The 16,665-nt window shown below is 40.3% G+C and overlaps 1 protein-coding gene across 1 annotated transcript in view; it reads left to right on the top strand.

Annotated features, from left to right (window-relative positions):
• The window catches only part of ppp2r5a (protein phosphatase 2, regulatory subunit B', alpha isoform), a 36,293-nt gene extending 20,226 nt beyond the window's left edge, over positions 1-16,067 (top strand). The window contains exons 3-13 of the mRNA XM_046372465.1: positions 2,333-2,434; positions 2,549-2,641; positions 6,359-6,489; positions 7,734-7,793; positions 8,271-8,379; positions 8,755-8,808; positions 9,010-9,060; positions 9,155-9,274; positions 10,021-10,148; positions 11,172-11,273; positions 12,948-16,067. Coding sequence (XP_046228421.1) covers positions 2,333-2,434; positions 2,549-2,641; positions 6,359-6,489; positions 7,734-7,793; positions 8,271-8,379; positions 8,755-8,808; positions 9,010-9,060; positions 9,155-9,274; positions 10,021-10,148; positions 11,172-11,273; positions 12,948-13,200 — 1,203 coding nt within the window. The 3' untranslated portion in view covers positions 13,201-16,067. The remainder of the gene's footprint in view (positions 1-2,332; positions 2,435-2,548; positions 2,642-6,358; positions 6,490-7,733; positions 7,794-8,270; positions 8,380-8,754; positions 8,809-9,009; positions 9,061-9,154; positions 9,275-10,020; positions 10,149-11,171; positions 11,274-12,947) is intronic.
• Positions 16,068-16,665: the final 598 nt, after the last annotated feature.

The raw sequence follows: 16,665 nt of genomic DNA, 5'->3' as shown, positions 1-16,665 counted from the left end.
GATTTTTATTTCTACAATCTGAGTATTTCTGTCTTCTATAAGAGAAAATTGCCAAAAATTAAAAAATAAAAAAAGCTATTTAGGGGTGTTGTCTCGGGCTCTTGAAAAATGTGATGGGCATTTTTCATTATTTTCTGACATTTTAAATGATTAATCAATTAGTAGACTTCTTAGACAGTAATTTTGTCTGTTCATTTGTCTTTTGTTTCAGAACTTTTAACTTTTGCTGCCACCCTCAGAGGTCACAGGCATAGTTAAGCTGAATCTAATGACTTTCAAATGTATGTGGGTGTTCGATGGATGCTTACAAAGTATGTGCAACTGTACTGCCAAAGTGCTACTTAACACTAGCAGCCAGAAACTCCAAAGACTGAATTATTGTGTGTATTAATCATGCAGGGAGTCAACACTGTCTGTCACTGTTTGCCTAATGAATGGATGAGATTCTGCGTGTAAACAAGTTCGAACTTTGTACAATTGTTGTTTCCAGATGGTGTTTTCAGCAGCTCAGAAACAGCTGCACTACATTGTCAGACTTCTCTAAAATAACAGGAAGGACATAAGCAGGCAAATAACTACTCAGTGGTGAGCTGAAGGGCATCTCTGAATTCACAGCTCACTCAGCCTTGAAGGGGATGGACTGCAGCACCACAAAACCACGCTGGGGTAGTGTTCCTTTCTGCTCACAACAAGATCGGGCTAACATGGTCGTGTGTGTAAACCCAAAGCGGATCATCTGAGCGTCACAGCAGCTGAGCATCTGCCTGGTTGCTGACCAGGTTTTCCAGCGGTGTGATGTGTAAACGTCACAATGCCCTCATCGTCTCTGGATGTTTTCAGAAATTTTATATTGGCTTTAGATGGTGCTGGAGCTGCAGCCACAACAAGTCATGTAAAAATCTGCTGTGAATGTATGATACTATCAGGTCATTAATCTGGATTTTAAGGAATGTATCTGGCAGTTAAATCAGCAGTTCTTGACTTGTGTGCATTATGTTGTTATTCAGAAACTCTTGGTGAAACAAGTTACAACACATGGCAGAGCAAGGCCTTCGTTTCGTATGAAGACTTCACTCCTAAGCTTTTGAATCTTGAACGCTGACTCATTAATTCAGCGCTTCAGTCAGTGTTTACTTTTTTTCCATCCACTTCATTTCTGCTCTCTTGTTCAGAAAGGATACCTCCTTCCAGTATTTTTTTTCTCTGTGAGCTTTGTGTCGTGACTGATTTTGGGCCTCTGTCAAGTTTTAAATATCCTTCCTACCTTCCTCTCCTGTTAGTGTCATTTGGATTTTCCAGCTGCCAATAAGTAATTTGATGTTGTCTTTATCACTTCAGCGTGAGAGTGTGCACCGAGCCACATAATGCCAGCTTTTCCAGCTCCCCACTGCTTTGTGTGCCACTCTCAGATTTACCCTCGCTAAAAATAACAAGGTGGGATAGAGGTGGCAGTGACCTGTCTACAGTGATTGTCTTCGCTACAGAATTTTAATGGCTTTGGGGAGGGGGGGGGGGGTGTTTGTGGCAGATAGAGGATCTCTAATGGTTTTATCAAGCCCCTCTGTGTTATTAAACATCCTCAGTTTAATGAAACATGCTCCACACTACCGGTAGTTGCTTTCCACCCCAGTTAGCTAGCTGCCCCATGATGTTCAGACATGTGCGTTTGCGTTTGATTCCTCCTGGGTTGTACCGCCGCTTCTGCAGAATTCAAAACAGTGACTTAACTTTATGTCCAGATTGTGTGTTCTGATGGATGACAGTTTATTCTCAGCTTGACTGTGAGGATGCATCTTGACCACTTGTTAGTGCTTGTAATCAAATTTAACTTTCAAACGCACACCCATTTAATCTCCGGGAACAGCTGATTATCACACTAAACCCTACAGTGTCTATTCAGTACCTCACATCAGATACAAACTCATTAACCTTGTCTCAGTTGTTTGGCGCCTAGTCAAATAAACTTGAACCAAATTTGTTGCAAGATTTATCACACTATATCTGACCTACTCATTCACAAAACACTTCATTGTGTATGTGGGTAAATATTAAAAGTAATAAGGGCTTACGCCAGTTACAGGCAGCTGCTGAGCGATGCTACATCTTGACTACAGTAGTAATCTGCCTCAGAAATAACAAAATGGCCCCTTTTATAAGCAGATATTACATGTTATTTTTTTAACAGTCTTCTTATCCATCTCCTCAAGTTTCAGCATTTGTACCCAACGTTTCTTAGTGTGTTTTAATAAAGGCCCACTTGTTGATTTATCTGTATCTACTGTATGTTTCTCTTTTTTTATCTTATTAATAAGACTCTTCCTCCCTCCTCCAGATCAGTACCAATATATTCAGGACTCTTCCACCAAGTGAAAACCCTGATTTTGACCCAGAGGAGGATGAACCCACTCTAGAGGCTTCTTGGCCTCACATCCAAGTAAGCCTGTCTGTCTTTCTCAGCCTTTAGAGTGCACAACTACTTATGTGTCATACCCGTCTTGAATCAATGTTGCATATTTCTATTAATTTAAAATTGTCATTTATCTTCCAGCTGGTCTATGAGTTTCTCCTGCGCTTTCTAGAGAATCCAGACTTCCAGCCCAGCATTGCAAAGCGCTACATTGATCAGAAATTTGTTCTGCAGGTATGAAACTTTAATGTGACTGTTGTTGTTACATGATAATGATTGTGTGAATACATCAACAGCTTCAAAGCTGGCCTGCGTCATTAAACTAAGACAAAGTTGTCTGTTACAAGCACCTATCTAGATTTCTTGTAATACAGATATTATTATATTACATTAGGAATACACTATTAACAATAGTTTGTGTAATTATACATGCATCAAACTTGGTCAGCAGTGATTGCTGAGAAGACAGCAGGGGAACAATAAATAATCATAAATAAGGTTTTTTTGTCATGTAGTTAATTAGTGTCATAATTGTGTGTTAGAAAAGATTACTAGCTGGCTGGGAGTGTTGTGACAACTCAATTGCTACAACTACTGATTATTTACATTATTTATTAGCTGACTGATTATTGCGAAAACTGACCGTTGCTGTCCAGTACCAAGCCAAAAACAATTTGCATCATAGGAGGGTTTGAAAATCATAAAATATTCACACTGAAAGAGCTGCAAGTTTTTGAGTTTTTGCCATTTTGCAAAACTATTTAAACTACACATGTATTAATCACTGCAGCTCCTAATGTTCATTACAACATTAGGGGTTGGACAAATTCTTTATGTGGCGAATACCTCTATAGTAATTACCAGCTTGTGATGTGTTCTCAGAGTTCAACAACCCTGCAGAATGATTAGTATGATTAGTTGGATGAGTCAAACCATTAATATGCTGCAGCTATGCTACATCTGCCCTGGTTCAGTACCCGCCTACTGCAGGAATGCTTCAGTGAAGCAGCAGCTAACGGGGGACCACAGGGCCTGGAATGTTGGCTGGGCCACATCCGAGGTGCCTGGACCGACTTTCCATGATGTGAGCGTGTCGCAGGGGAGCTTTAAATAACCGCATGTTGTTTACTCTTCAGGTTGAGGGAAGAGGACTGGTTGGAGCAGAGGGAGCAAGGTGGAGGTTTGGGTTGGAGGGGGTGGGGCAATAAAGGCAAGGGGAAAAAGACTTGTGGTTTGGTTCATTTGAGTTATCAAAATACACACAGCACAGCAGTAGGTCTTCAAATACTCCTCTGAAATGTTCACCATAGAGGTCAAACATAAAGGCAGCCAGGCGAAGCTTCCCCAGAGCCAGAAAGAGGGAAACCCTTGTTAGATGTATCTGGATGTTCCACACACCTCATACTCACATACTCAAAGACTCATACTCACATACCCCAGAATGACCTTGACTTTTCTTGCAGCCCACACACCTCACCCCCACCCTTTTGAAATGGGTGTGGAGTAAATCAAACATGCAGCATAGCAGTTCATTGTTGAAAAGAATGTTTGAATATGAAGCTCTGTTGTATGTAATCATACCATTTCAATGATTCTTGTCCAACAACATTCTGAAGTGGCAAAAAAATATCATACATGATATGGTGTTTGTGGTTTGTCCAGCCCCTTCTGACCCAGATCAAAACCAGTTTCTACCGTACTTGTTGGCATGTTTTTGTTCCTTGAATGCATAACTCTAAAAGCAGTGCTGGATCAACCAGTGCAGAAAACAGCTGCTGCTGGAAACAGCCTTCGACATGGGAAAACAACCATATGTGGAGCTAAGAGCAGAATGCATGGTCAGACACGTGGTCAGGCTGTATTTAGTTTTTTTAAGTCAGGGATCACTGGTGAAATGTTATGAAGTGTGCTAGTGTGAGGGGTCTGTTCTTGTTCAATATGAAGTGTTTAGCTCTTCAGCATGACCGTCATAAGATCATTGAAGTCCATACCGAAGTGACAAAGATTTTCATTAGCTTGCATTATTTATTTCCTTGGTTTAATGTTTCCGTGAGCAGTAACTGAAATGCTCCTGTCTGTAAACAGTCATTAATATATCATTGTGGAGTCCTTTGCAAACCTGGCATGCAGAGTACTGGTTTGCTGGCCCTGTCTGGCTGTAACTCAACCGCTCGGCTGCAACACACATTTGTTTTTGCACGGTGTTTTTTTTTTTTTGTAATACAGTTTCAAAGTGAGAGACAGTGAGACAGTTCCCTGCTACATCTACAAACTGTGTGTGATGTCTTTATCCATACTGGTGAGTTGATAAGGCAAGCTATTGAAGCAGTCAGGAACACAGATTTGCTTCACAACCAACTACTAACTAACTTCTGTCTGGACTGTGAATGGTTCCACTTCGCATCTTCAGTGTGTTTTTAGGTTGCTTTCTCCCCTGTGTGTATGTGGCTCCACCCACTTGAGAATCTGATGTTCCTGTTGTCAGCACCTGGAAGAGACATTTAATCACAAAACAAACCAAAACTATATTATTATCTTATAAGAACAGATGTAAATAGAAAACCTGCTGTCTACTTGGAAGTCATTATAGTTAAGATTTTTGTTGTTGTTTTCACATAGTTTCACTCGTCTGTCCATTCAGTTATATTTAGCAGACAAAGAAGCTTTCAGTCAAGGAATTACTAATATTATTAGTTGGTCACCTTTTTATCATAACCATGAAATGAGCAGATAGACTTGACTGCATGTGATCTGTTGTGTTTTCTCAGCCGTGGAGGAGAATTGTGCTTGACTTGATGTTACTTTTAGTTTTTTGCTGAATATTTCTGGGGCCTTTTTTTAGAAAATTGCTTTGATGACCGCGCCTTGTGTCACTGGATTGAACAGGGACACGTACTGGTGTGGCTCCTGAACAAACTCAAATCCCAGTACGGCCTATTGAGATTGAATATTGACATTTCTTCTGGCAGACGCCACATATTTGATTTATACTCTGGCAGCATTTGTTTCACAATAAATCCATTGTCTATGTCCCATTTCAACTTCATTGATCAACTTGAGTGCAGCTGTAATGTCAGCAAAAAATTACAATAACCTTGTTAATTTTGATCATCAGAGTCTTTTTACAGTTTCTGTCCCTCTCTTTCATGCTTGGGCACAGATTCTGGAAGTTGTCCCTCTCAGTGGATTTTTTTTTTTCCAAATAAATTATGCAAATGAAAATATTTAATAGAAGCTGACTCCACTTTAGTACTAAATGATTGGTCTGTGCATGCATGCATCACGACCACGTCCACTTTTGGATGAAAACAAGTAAAACAATGTGAAAGTCTTGATTGAAAACATTTGTGGATCTGTGTATAAAAGCTGCTGTGTTGCATTTTGGACATCAAACAGTAATAAAAAAAAAAAAAGTTCAAATTTTTCTTTGCTTCCCTAAAGAGTGGAGGACAGAAAAAGAAGAGACTCGCGGCATCAGGCCATTCACAGAGAGCACAGAGAGAATAAAAATGCTAAACTATGGAAACTAGCCAGTCCTGGCTACAAAAAGATAAAACTGTAGTCCAACTGATACAGATGCAACATTTTCCCCTGAAATATTCCATATGGTGGACAAACAACAGGACAATGGCACATACTGTTGACAGTTCTGTATTTCAGTATCTTGTCATACATCATATGTACTGATCTGTCTACTATGAGGTAACATCAGGATCCAGATACAGTCGGTATTTAGTGTGCTGCTTGGCACAGAAAGTAAGAACTGAGAACTTATGCTTCAGTGGTCCAAAATAGTCACAGTGTTGGTACTATGTATGAGACTTAAGTCATTACAGTATGGAGACAAATTAAAAGATAGAATTGTGTTATTGATGCATCTGAAACCTGCTTTCAGTTGGACTGAAAACTGAAGCAGTGTGTGTTTGCCTTGTTCTCGGTTTGTCCTCTCAGCTTCTGGAGCTGTTCGACAGCGAGGACCCGAGGGAGAGGGACTTCCTGAAGACCATCCTGCATCGGATTTATGGAAAGTTCCTGGGGTTGCGGGCCTTCATCAGGAAGCAGATCAACAACATTTTCTTGCGGTGAGTGAAATGTTCAAAACGTTTGATGTCCTATCATGTGGTCACGTCAAGGAGGGTCTTACTTTCGTTTTTTTTTTTCTTTTCCTTCATTTAACCAAGTTCGAGACTTCAACTTCGAGATTAAAATGTCCAGAGAGGCTTAGCCAGGGAAGGACCATCAAAACAAAGTGAAATACTGACGACACAGACAGGCCAAGACAACTCTTGAGTTTTCAGTGTCCTTTTCCAAGTCATGCGACATTCTGTGTTTTTGTTCTAAAAAAATCAGTCAAGTCGGCCTATTTTTAACGGGTCTTCAGATGGGGCTTCTTGGTTTACAGCCACAGTTCATGTGGTTCTATAATTCCTGTAACTATTTGGTCAAAAACTGCTTTCACTGTGGATTCCAATGCAAGTGAAAAACCATCTTCACTGGGATGATGTTTATTTTAAGTTATTAAGCCCTTTCTAACCTGTCTCAGTTTATACTGGGACATTCAAGCTATGACTGGCTGTCACAGATTCACAGGAACATACGCTGAGTGCAGCCAAAAAGTGTTTTCCATCAGCTCAGTTAGCAGTAAGCTCTGGTGTGGAGTTTCTGGCCTTGGCTCTCATTTGGGTTCAGTTTGGTGTTTTAGCCATCTAAGTCATCATTTTCTTTTCATGTCATTACATTGAGTACGTGCAGGCAGATTCAACCCAGTTTCTCGAAACACAGCGTAAGAAGAAAAACGTTGGGATGGGAAGGCATCAGATATTCTCAGCGGCAGTGTGTTGACTCTTCTGCCTCCTGTTGCTGTGTGACAATGGGCTTAAGATGATTGAAACAGGGGACACTTGATGTCGTTTCCAACAGGCAAGGTGGCAAAACGGGTGCACCCACTTTGACCATCTGTCACTGAGAATAAAAATAGTGCCACAGTTGTCAGGCTCTGTCTGTACATACCATGGGTGCACAGCTAGATGGAAATGGGTTACCAAACAGAATGATGCATGGACCATAAAGTTACGTCAGCGCAGTCAGTACAAGGTTGCCGACTGAGTATGTTTATTTAATTTCACACATTTCTGTCTTTTTCTGCGTGAATGTTCAAGTGATTCCCGCTGAAGCTTTTTTCCTAAAACCCAGTTCCCAAATCAGAGTGATGATATTTTAAAGGAGCGCAGTATCAGGAGCGTCCTGAATCATTTGTGTGCCTTGCTTTCAGAGTTGTGAAAGCTTTGGCTTCATGCATTTCATATAATTCCTGTTGCTGCTGCAGGTTCATCTATGAAACTGAGCACTTCAACGGAGTTGCTGAGCTGCTAGAAATCCTGGGAAGGTGAGTAATAACATTTGATCATGTGACAGGATGATCACATAATCATGTCTAACAACAAATCTCAAAAACCTGAGGCACTTTCTGCCCTTTAGTGAGTAATATTATTTGTTTTGACTTCTTTCTTTCATTCTCTGGCATTTGGCGAAGTGGGCATTTTGTGAATCTCTGTTGTTTTCACACACTCAAAGAAAGATGGTCTTTCATCTGCCATGTCTTTACAGCAGACAGTCCACATTATGAACAGGCTTGTGGAGAATCTTACCTCTGTCCAGTGATGTGGATGACTTGTGCTCTCTTGTCCAAAGCTAAATCTGACATCTTGGTTCTGCCTTTGCACTGATTTCTTTCTCTGTGTCATTTCTGCTTTAAGAACCGAATGCGTTGACAGCCATGTCCCGCTCTGCTCCTCGTGCCGCTGTTTCGTCTTTCTGTGCAGTAATCTGTCTTATGATCGCCCTGTTGTTTTTCTGTTTACAGCATCATCAATGGATTTGCCTTGCCCCTGAAGGCTGAGCACAAGCAGTTCCTTATGAAGGTGCTCATCCCGTTACACACAGCGAAAGCGTTGTCTCTTTTCCATGCGCAGGTAAGAAAAACAGTCTTTACTTTTAATTCTGTTGTTTGGTTACACCTTGCATTAAGTTTGGCTGCATATGTGTGTTCAGTGTGTGTAGCCAAATCTTACAGCTTTTCTCTGCTGGATCAGGCAGTGTCATGATGTAATCGCTGTACTATAGCGTCTCCTGGTGGTGTGAAGGTGGAAGTGCACTGATTCAATGATTATTGTTGCATGTTTATCTTAAATTTTCCATAGTAGGAATCTTTAAGGGTCATTAAGTTGATCATATAATTTGACAACAAACACACATGTAACAAGAGATGATTTTTTTAGATGAAGCTCTGTGTGATGCTTGATGTCTCAGTCTGATGGTGTGTTTGGGTACATTTTCTTTTTTCTCAGCTGGCCTACTGTGTGGTCCAGTTCCTGGAGAAGGATCCTACACTCACTGAACCGGTACTTTTTTTTAATTAATTTTTTAAATCATTCCTTCCACTCAAAGCACAAACGCTTCGAGCACCAAATTAGTCCACACTGCAGAGAAATTAGTAGTGGGTGCTAACAACCACCCACTCAGACAGACTGTTGCATGTTTTTCGTTTCTTTTTTTATGACATTCATGAGAAATTCTCTTGAAATTCTCTGTTATTTGTGTAGGTGATTCGCGGGCTGCTGAAGTTCTGGCCTAAAACCTGTAGCCAGAAAGAGGTATTGTTTTTATAAATACTCCTCACTCTCGTCACAGTTGTTAAACCGCATGTTAATGTCGCTTCCTGCTCTGCATCTCTTCTCTGATCATTAGGTGATGTTCCTGGGTGAAATCGAGGAAATTCTGGATGTCATTGAGCCGACGCAGTTCAAGAAAATCCAGGAGCCGTTGTTCAGACAGATTTCTAAATGTGTGGCCAATCCACACTTTCAGGTACACATTTGACACAAGCACACAGAAACATGTAGGCAGTGGATGTTAACCAGTTACTTTGCTCGTAACTCTCTTCAGACCATATGTAACGCTACTGGCTTCTACAAGCTGTTAAAGTTTGTTTTGTCACTTTACTTTAAGAGCCATATTTAGCATTAGAATTGCTTCATAGAAAAATCATATTTGTCTTATAACACCTTATTATGTTTCTGTAAGCAGGTATGAGTGTTCATTGTTTTACTCCCACAAGTGGAGACTCGTGTATAAACTCATAATGATTGGCAAAATAATAAAACGCAGTTGTAATAATAGCAACTATGTCTGCCTGGGAGGAGGTCTAATTTCTAAATAAGGGGATTATTGCTTTATTGTCCCCAACATAAAGGTTCCTGAAGTCTTCACTCAGACATGACGGGACATTTTTGGAAAGAGCTGCACACTTGTTCAGTGTTTCCCACCTGAAAAGTCTGATTAAAGAAGAATGTTTTTATGAAGTTGATGACCTCTTGTTTGCTCGGTGTAGGTGATTTTCCTGCTAGATTTTAAAAAATGGCAATTCAAAAGTATAGAGTTACAACTGCTGATAAAAAGTCCACATTTATGCAACAAGACGCAAGTCTGAAATGGGCTCTTAAAATCAGTCTGAACTCAACAGAAAATAAAGGGGCCCCTGTTATTAACCAGTACAGTCCCACTCAGTGTTACGGATGGACTTATGTTTCTGACTGCAGTCTCTGCTGTCACAGGTAGCAGAGCGTGCTCTGTACTTCTGGAACAACGAGTACATTCTCAGCCTCATCGAGGAGAACATCAACAAGATCCTTCCCATCATGTTCGGTAGCCTGTACAGAATCTCCAAAGAGCACTGGAATCCGTGAGTACTCCAGTCTGGAGAGGATTGTTTCAGTCGTGTCGACTCGCCAACTTGATAATGATTCACATGCAGTGTCGGTTAAATCACAACCGTAACCCCAGAGGTGCTCAGGTCTTCTGTTTTTTTACACAAAACCTGTCAGATTATGAAGAGAATTTGAGCTCAGAGGTCCACTTGATGATTCATGGTTTCACCTGCATCTGTGAATCATTAGCATGTAGAACTGTTGAGCATGAACTCTCCTGATTTATTTATTTTTTCCCCCAAACATTAACAACAAACATCGATGTACTGAACGCCTACTTGCATGTGCTGCCGTCATGTGCTGCTGCGATGTTTACGCGTACACACTGCAGACAGACACACAGACGCCATCGCCATGACAAGATGTCTTTAATCTTTATGTGACAAGCTTTCATATTCATTTCATATTAATGTGAAGGGTAAGTGGTGTGTTTTGATATAAAAGCATTTGCTTTTGTCTGCTCATTTGACGACACAGTTTAGATAAATAGTTTTTTTCAGAGTTTTATTAATAGAGAGTCTCACAAACACAGCAATAAAAACACGATGTTACAGTTTTGGTAAAGTCACTTCTTGAAACTTGACCTCACAGTCAAAAATTCTCCTCATTTCATTCTAAGTAAACTGGATATCATCCAGTTTCTTCTGCAGGTCACGTTCTTTGAGTAAACTAAATCTTTTTTTCTCCAGAATAATATAGAAAGAGAGAATTTTCCAAAATTTATGAAGCAAATTTTTTTTTTCAGAAATACCTTTTCTAAAGCAATTTCAAAATAGCTTTTATCAACGGAGATGTCCTTTTGTGACACATTAGATTTAAAAGGCAGCTTCACTTAAATTCCAAAAAATAAAGAAAAAAAACGATCTATTAATTGGGATAGTTTTAGTTTGTAAGACTGACCACACTGCGAGTTAAACCTCGATGTCCGCTCTTCTGAGCACATGGATGTTGTGTCCTAGTTGTGTTACTGATGCCAGAGTCTCTCTGTCGTGTTGCAGGACGATCGTCGCTCTGGTCTACAACGTGCTGAAGACGTTGATGGAGATGAACTGCACGCTGTTCGATGAGTTGACTTCCTCTTATAAAGCAAACAGGCAAATGTGAGTGCCATCATCCCTGATGCTGCAAAGCCAGGTTGTTGCATTCGCTCTACCCAAGATAGATTTTCAGCCAGTCAGCTTGGTAGTTTTATTTGGATTCATCTTGCAAACCAGATGTTCTGTTTGTCTGGTTAGACAAAATAAAAACTATAAGTATCTATAATATCTTCTGTTCTCTGCTGTCTGTTTTGGGGTTTTGATACACACATAGGGACAGATTTCATGGTGCATTCAGGTACACCTCGTAAGCTTTGAAATCTACACTTTGGCACCAAAAGGGATTGAAAGATGCATTCATTTACACCTTGTTAGAACAAACCACTTCAGCAAAAAAAACAAATTACAGTAAAATTTGGACTTGAGCTGAACTTGAATGCAGAGATTTGAGGCTGACTTGTGAGTTCCAAGATAACGACCTGGTCCCACCTCTGGTTTATACCAACAGGTGTATGTTTCTCTTAATCATGTCCAACCCAATGAATTTGCAACAGGTGGAGTCAAATTCTAAATCCACCTCAGTTTATCTCAAATGTGTTTAATGTGTGTTTAATTTAATGATTTGAAAATACACCCGTAACACAGTTAAGTGTCTAAGACTTGAAGTGGACTGAATACTTCCTGAAGCAGCTGTAGATTTGGGGGGGGTTATTTGAACAGTCAAAATCAGCATCCAAACCACAAATACAGTCAGTTGTATACAATCTTATCCTTTTTGTGCTTAATACAATGTGACAGCATGCACTATACTTCTTCCACAGGATGATTCAACCTTTCTTTTTACTTTCGTAAAAGGTTTACATACTGCTTCCATCACACGTTACCTTGTAACTGAGGGACACATTGTGAGTGGAGGCTCTGCATACAAATCACATAATGTACTGTTTACTGTAGTGAAGGACAAACGGGCGTGCACTTCAGCATCTGTGCGAATGCACATACATTCCCAGGTTGCGCTTAAGATGCTCTTAACAGTGAAATGATACTTGTTATAATCAGAGCAGCCTTGTTTCATTGTAGTCCCCACATGAATCAGATTCATTCAGCTGAAGGTGGTTGTGTCATGGCTTCAGCCCTCGAGCTTAAGAACCAGTAGGTTCCAGTGTTTGGTTTTGAGTACAGACTGCTCGGTTTTCTCTGTAATGTGCATAGAAATCCACTGAGGGGCTCAGATGAGTTGGAAAGAAAAAGGCTAAAGCAGTTTGAAGGCTCTGCCGTGTGTCCGCATTAGAGGTCTTCCTCAGTATGAGCTCTGATCACAATGGGCCAAATGTGTAAGATTTATTTTATCAGTTGTTGTTATGAGTTTGTTTCACACATATAAAATTGATCCAAAAATTATTTTCTTCTCTCTGTCTACCTCGCAGTTGACTACAGAATGTTTGCTTTTTGGTTAAAAATAGGACTTTCATTTCTTTTCACCAGTGACTTTACATTAATTCGTTATTACAATATTACTTTCAGATCTGGTCTCTAAAAATGTATCCATTCATGCCCAGTTTCCATGGCATCGTTTTGGATTTAGTCTTTTGGACATTTTCGTCTCATGAATACCTCAAGTCTGCAGTTATTGGGAATCGTCATGCGTGAGGAGAATGCTTGTCTCATTTCCTGTTTGTATTTTTGTTGGTGCTGAATACAAACCTAAATGAAGGTTTTGAAATGTTGTCTTGACAGGGAGAAGAAGAAGGAGCAGGAGAGGGATGAGCTGTGGAAGAAGCTGGAGGAGTTGAGGCTCAGCAACACCACTCTGGTCCAAAACAACAGCCACGGGCTCCTGAATGTCCAGAACAACAACAACAACAACAACAACATCAGTAGTAGTAATGACACCCAGGATATGAGCGTCGATGTTGCTACGGTCACCACAGACAACAACAATCCCGACGTCAGCGTGGCAGCCAGTGAGAACAGCCCGTGTGCCAAATGACACCAGGCGTCAGTTTTTTATACCGTGACGGTTTGACATTGTGTTCGGGACTGTCCGGAGAGGAATGACGGAGACAGAAAAACACAAATTACACCTCAACAGTATATTAAAACTACGTAGAGTGACTTAGAATGCCAGCATTTCTTTGGCAGAAAAAAAAATCTATATATATATATATATTTCAACTTAAGACTATTTTTGGATGTTACAGTGTGGCTGCAATATATTGTTTATTTGTCTGATCAAAGATGTATCCTTTCACATTTAGTTTCTTAACTGAAAATGATTTCTGTTCTGGTTATATTTGTTGTATGATACATGTGACGGGAGAAAATATTAATGACTTGAATTTAATGTTTCCGATTGTGCTGCACTTAGACAAGCTGAATAGCTATTTAAAGATGTCTGTTTTTTAATGTGCTTTTCCCTGTTGCTGTTGCTGCCAACACTTGGGCGCAAATGTTAAGGAAGAAGGGAACTGTGGACTTCGGGAGTATTTGTGGCAGATGGGACCAGGTCCATGAGTAAACATTTAGTGTCCATTAATGTACAGTAAAGGACTGTTGTCGGGAGTGGATGAATCTAGAGGAGGAGAATGATAGGGGTGCATTGCCAAAAAAGGTAAATCCTAAACAGTAGTAATCCCAGATATGGGCTGACATCTCTGTTAGTGGCTCTAGTTGGAACTATGAAGTTAAAACTTGTTCACAATTAGGGTAATTGTTATATATGTGAGATTATTTTTGTCTTTCAGGTGTTGGTATATGTTTTTAATCTGGGCGAAAACATGAAGCTAACAGTTTTTGTTACAAGATCTGCATTTATAAGATTATTTACACTAAAGTATTGAGAACAGGGCTTACAAAGAATGAACGTTTTACTCAGCCTGACTGGAATTAAAGGAATGTTTTCACATTTTGTAAAACAAACAAGCAAACAAAAAAAAAAAAAACTCTTTTGTCCGAGTTAGCCGAGAAGATCATCCCGCTCTTGTGTTATGTCCGGTTAACAGGAAGCTACAGCCAGCAGCTGCTTATCTTAGCTCAGCATAAAGACTGGAAACAGCCAGCCTGGCTCTGTCTTAAACCACATCCAAACCGACTTGAGCCCAGCAAGAATCAATTGGCTGCGTTGGCCAGTCACATACATGGAAGCACACATTCCTGGCAGATTACTTTGCAAGGAGAACAATTTATTTCATCTGTTTACCTTGCAGTTATCGTGACCAAAAATAAAATAGTCTTTACTTCACTTTTCAGAGTCTGAGTACGACAAACAGCTGTGCAGTAATTTGGCTTCTTATAAACTTTGAGCGCATTATTCCAGGATTGTATTTCATTGCATCTCCAGCGACACTCCCTCGCCAACTGTCTGCCTTGATCCCAGTTAAAGGTTACAAAATGCACACAAACTCACCACTTAAAACATCATACCTTGTTTGTTTCAACGGTAGAAAAATCAAAGCTTGAATTGTTTTTACAACAACAACAACAACAAATGTCTCCAGTCTTTATGCTAAGCTTTGTATTTACCATACAAACAGGACATTGGTATCTTCTCATCTGACTCTCAGCAAGAAAGCACAGAGTTCCATTTCCCAAAAATGTTGAACTATTCCTTTAAAAGTAGTAGACTTAGGAGATAAAAACATGAGACAGTACTATTATTATTACATGTCATATATTTTTCCATTGAGAAGGCCAATATTTTTGAATGTTTCATTGAGCATATGGATACCAATGCGATGCAGGATGTGCTTGAGTGTTTATGTGTAGATGTTAGTTTGGAGGCTACTTAAAGGGACATGCCACTCAATTTCAGATTTTATATACAGCACGTTACTTCTGTGGTCTAGGAAAATGCAGTCAGTGATTAGGAAGGTAAAGGTCAAAAGCAAAGACTTAAAACTCATCCAGCTCCATCTTTTAGAAATTACACTCAAGTGCCGCCAGTCTGCAGCAACAAAGATGTTTGAGCGCAATATAACGACAACCAAGTTTTTTGGGTTTTTTTTAAGTAACAAGGTTATTAATTACCTGGCACATACACAATCCACTCACGGTGACCGCAGCATCGGTCAAGTCTTTTTATGGTTCTGTTTCAGCAGCACTGGCTTAAGAACAGGGCAAGATCAGAGTCTGTTTCAACACAGGAAAAGTCCACAGTAACTTCAGACTTCAGATTATTTTATTGACATTTAACAGAAATCGCACTCTAACTTTAACAAACCAAACCACTTCTGTTGTTTTTCAGCCACACAAAGAAACTTCATCTCTGAAGGTAATCCTGGCAGCCATGACTGTATTCAGTGAAAATTATTTCGTTATGTGAGAACATGATTTCTAGACGGGGTTGAACTAGTCTTACCGCTTACCTGATGTTTTACTATGCACAGCAGGCTGAGTTTGTGTATTGTGAGCTTTTATATCCAATTAAGGCTCATTATGAAGCAGTGATGAGAGTGAAAGTGAAGTGATCGTTACCATCAATGCCTGTTCGCTCCCTGCGTCTCCATGCTTTATTATAGCCTCACATTTGCTTTGATTTTTTTTTTTTTTCCAGCTTCTGACACCAGGAGTTGATAAATGTGTTCATAAAGGTGATCTGACTGCCGTAGATCATAGGAGCCACTTTTTAAAACTGAATGGTGTTCCCTCTGAACCCGGGCGTCTGCTCTGTTACTTATGAGTTCATATTTTGTAGGTCCAGTCTCTTCTGATGCCTTTATGTCAGTACTGCATTCCAACCTCTGTGACGTTACAAAAAGAAGAAAAAAAAAACTATCTATGTGGGGAACCTGTTTTGTAATCGCAGATCTTATTTAGGTTTCACCATCAAATAAAGTTGACTTTATCTTTCTACACAAAGCATGAATCCCAGTGTCTTTTTTTTCTTTCCTCTCTCCTCCTCAGTGTGTGTTGACCTGTAGTACATCACAGAGGTCAACAGATGGTGCAATGTCTTCCATCCATCCATTTTCTATACCGCTTATCTGTCAGGGTCGTGGGGGGGCTGGAGCCTATCCCAGCTGACTACGGGAGAGAGGCACGGTTCACCCTGGACTGGTCGCCAGTCAATCGCAGGGCCAACACACAAAGACAAACAACCACACACTCACACCTAGGGGCAATTTAAAGTAGCCAGTTAACCTAATGTGCATGTTTTTGGTATTGTGGGAGGAAGCCGGAGTACCTGGAGAAAACCCACGCAGGCACAGGGAGAACATGCAAACTCCACATAGAAGGGCCCAGACCGGGATTCGAACCTGGAACCCTCTTGCTATGAGGCGACAGTGCTAACCACTGCAACACCGTGCCGCCCTGGTGCAATGTCTTTTCTTATTTATTTATTTACATATTCTCACAAGCTCCTGAGTCCCAAGCATTTCATAAGGTGTAGAGTTTACATAGAAGAAGATGAAGAGCAATGTGGACAGCGGGAGAAATAACGATACACAAAGTTGCA

Source organism: Scatophagus argus, chromosome 19 (genome assembly GCF_020382885.2).
Source record: "Scatophagus argus isolate fScaArg1 chromosome 19, fScaArg1.pri, whole genome shotgun sequence".
Classification (NCBI taxonomy): domain Eukaryota; kingdom Metazoa; phylum Chordata; class Actinopteri; family Scatophagidae; genus Scatophagus; species Scatophagus argus.
Note: the sequence above shows the minus strand (reverse complement) of the source record. Positions and strands in the feature narration are given on the sequence as shown.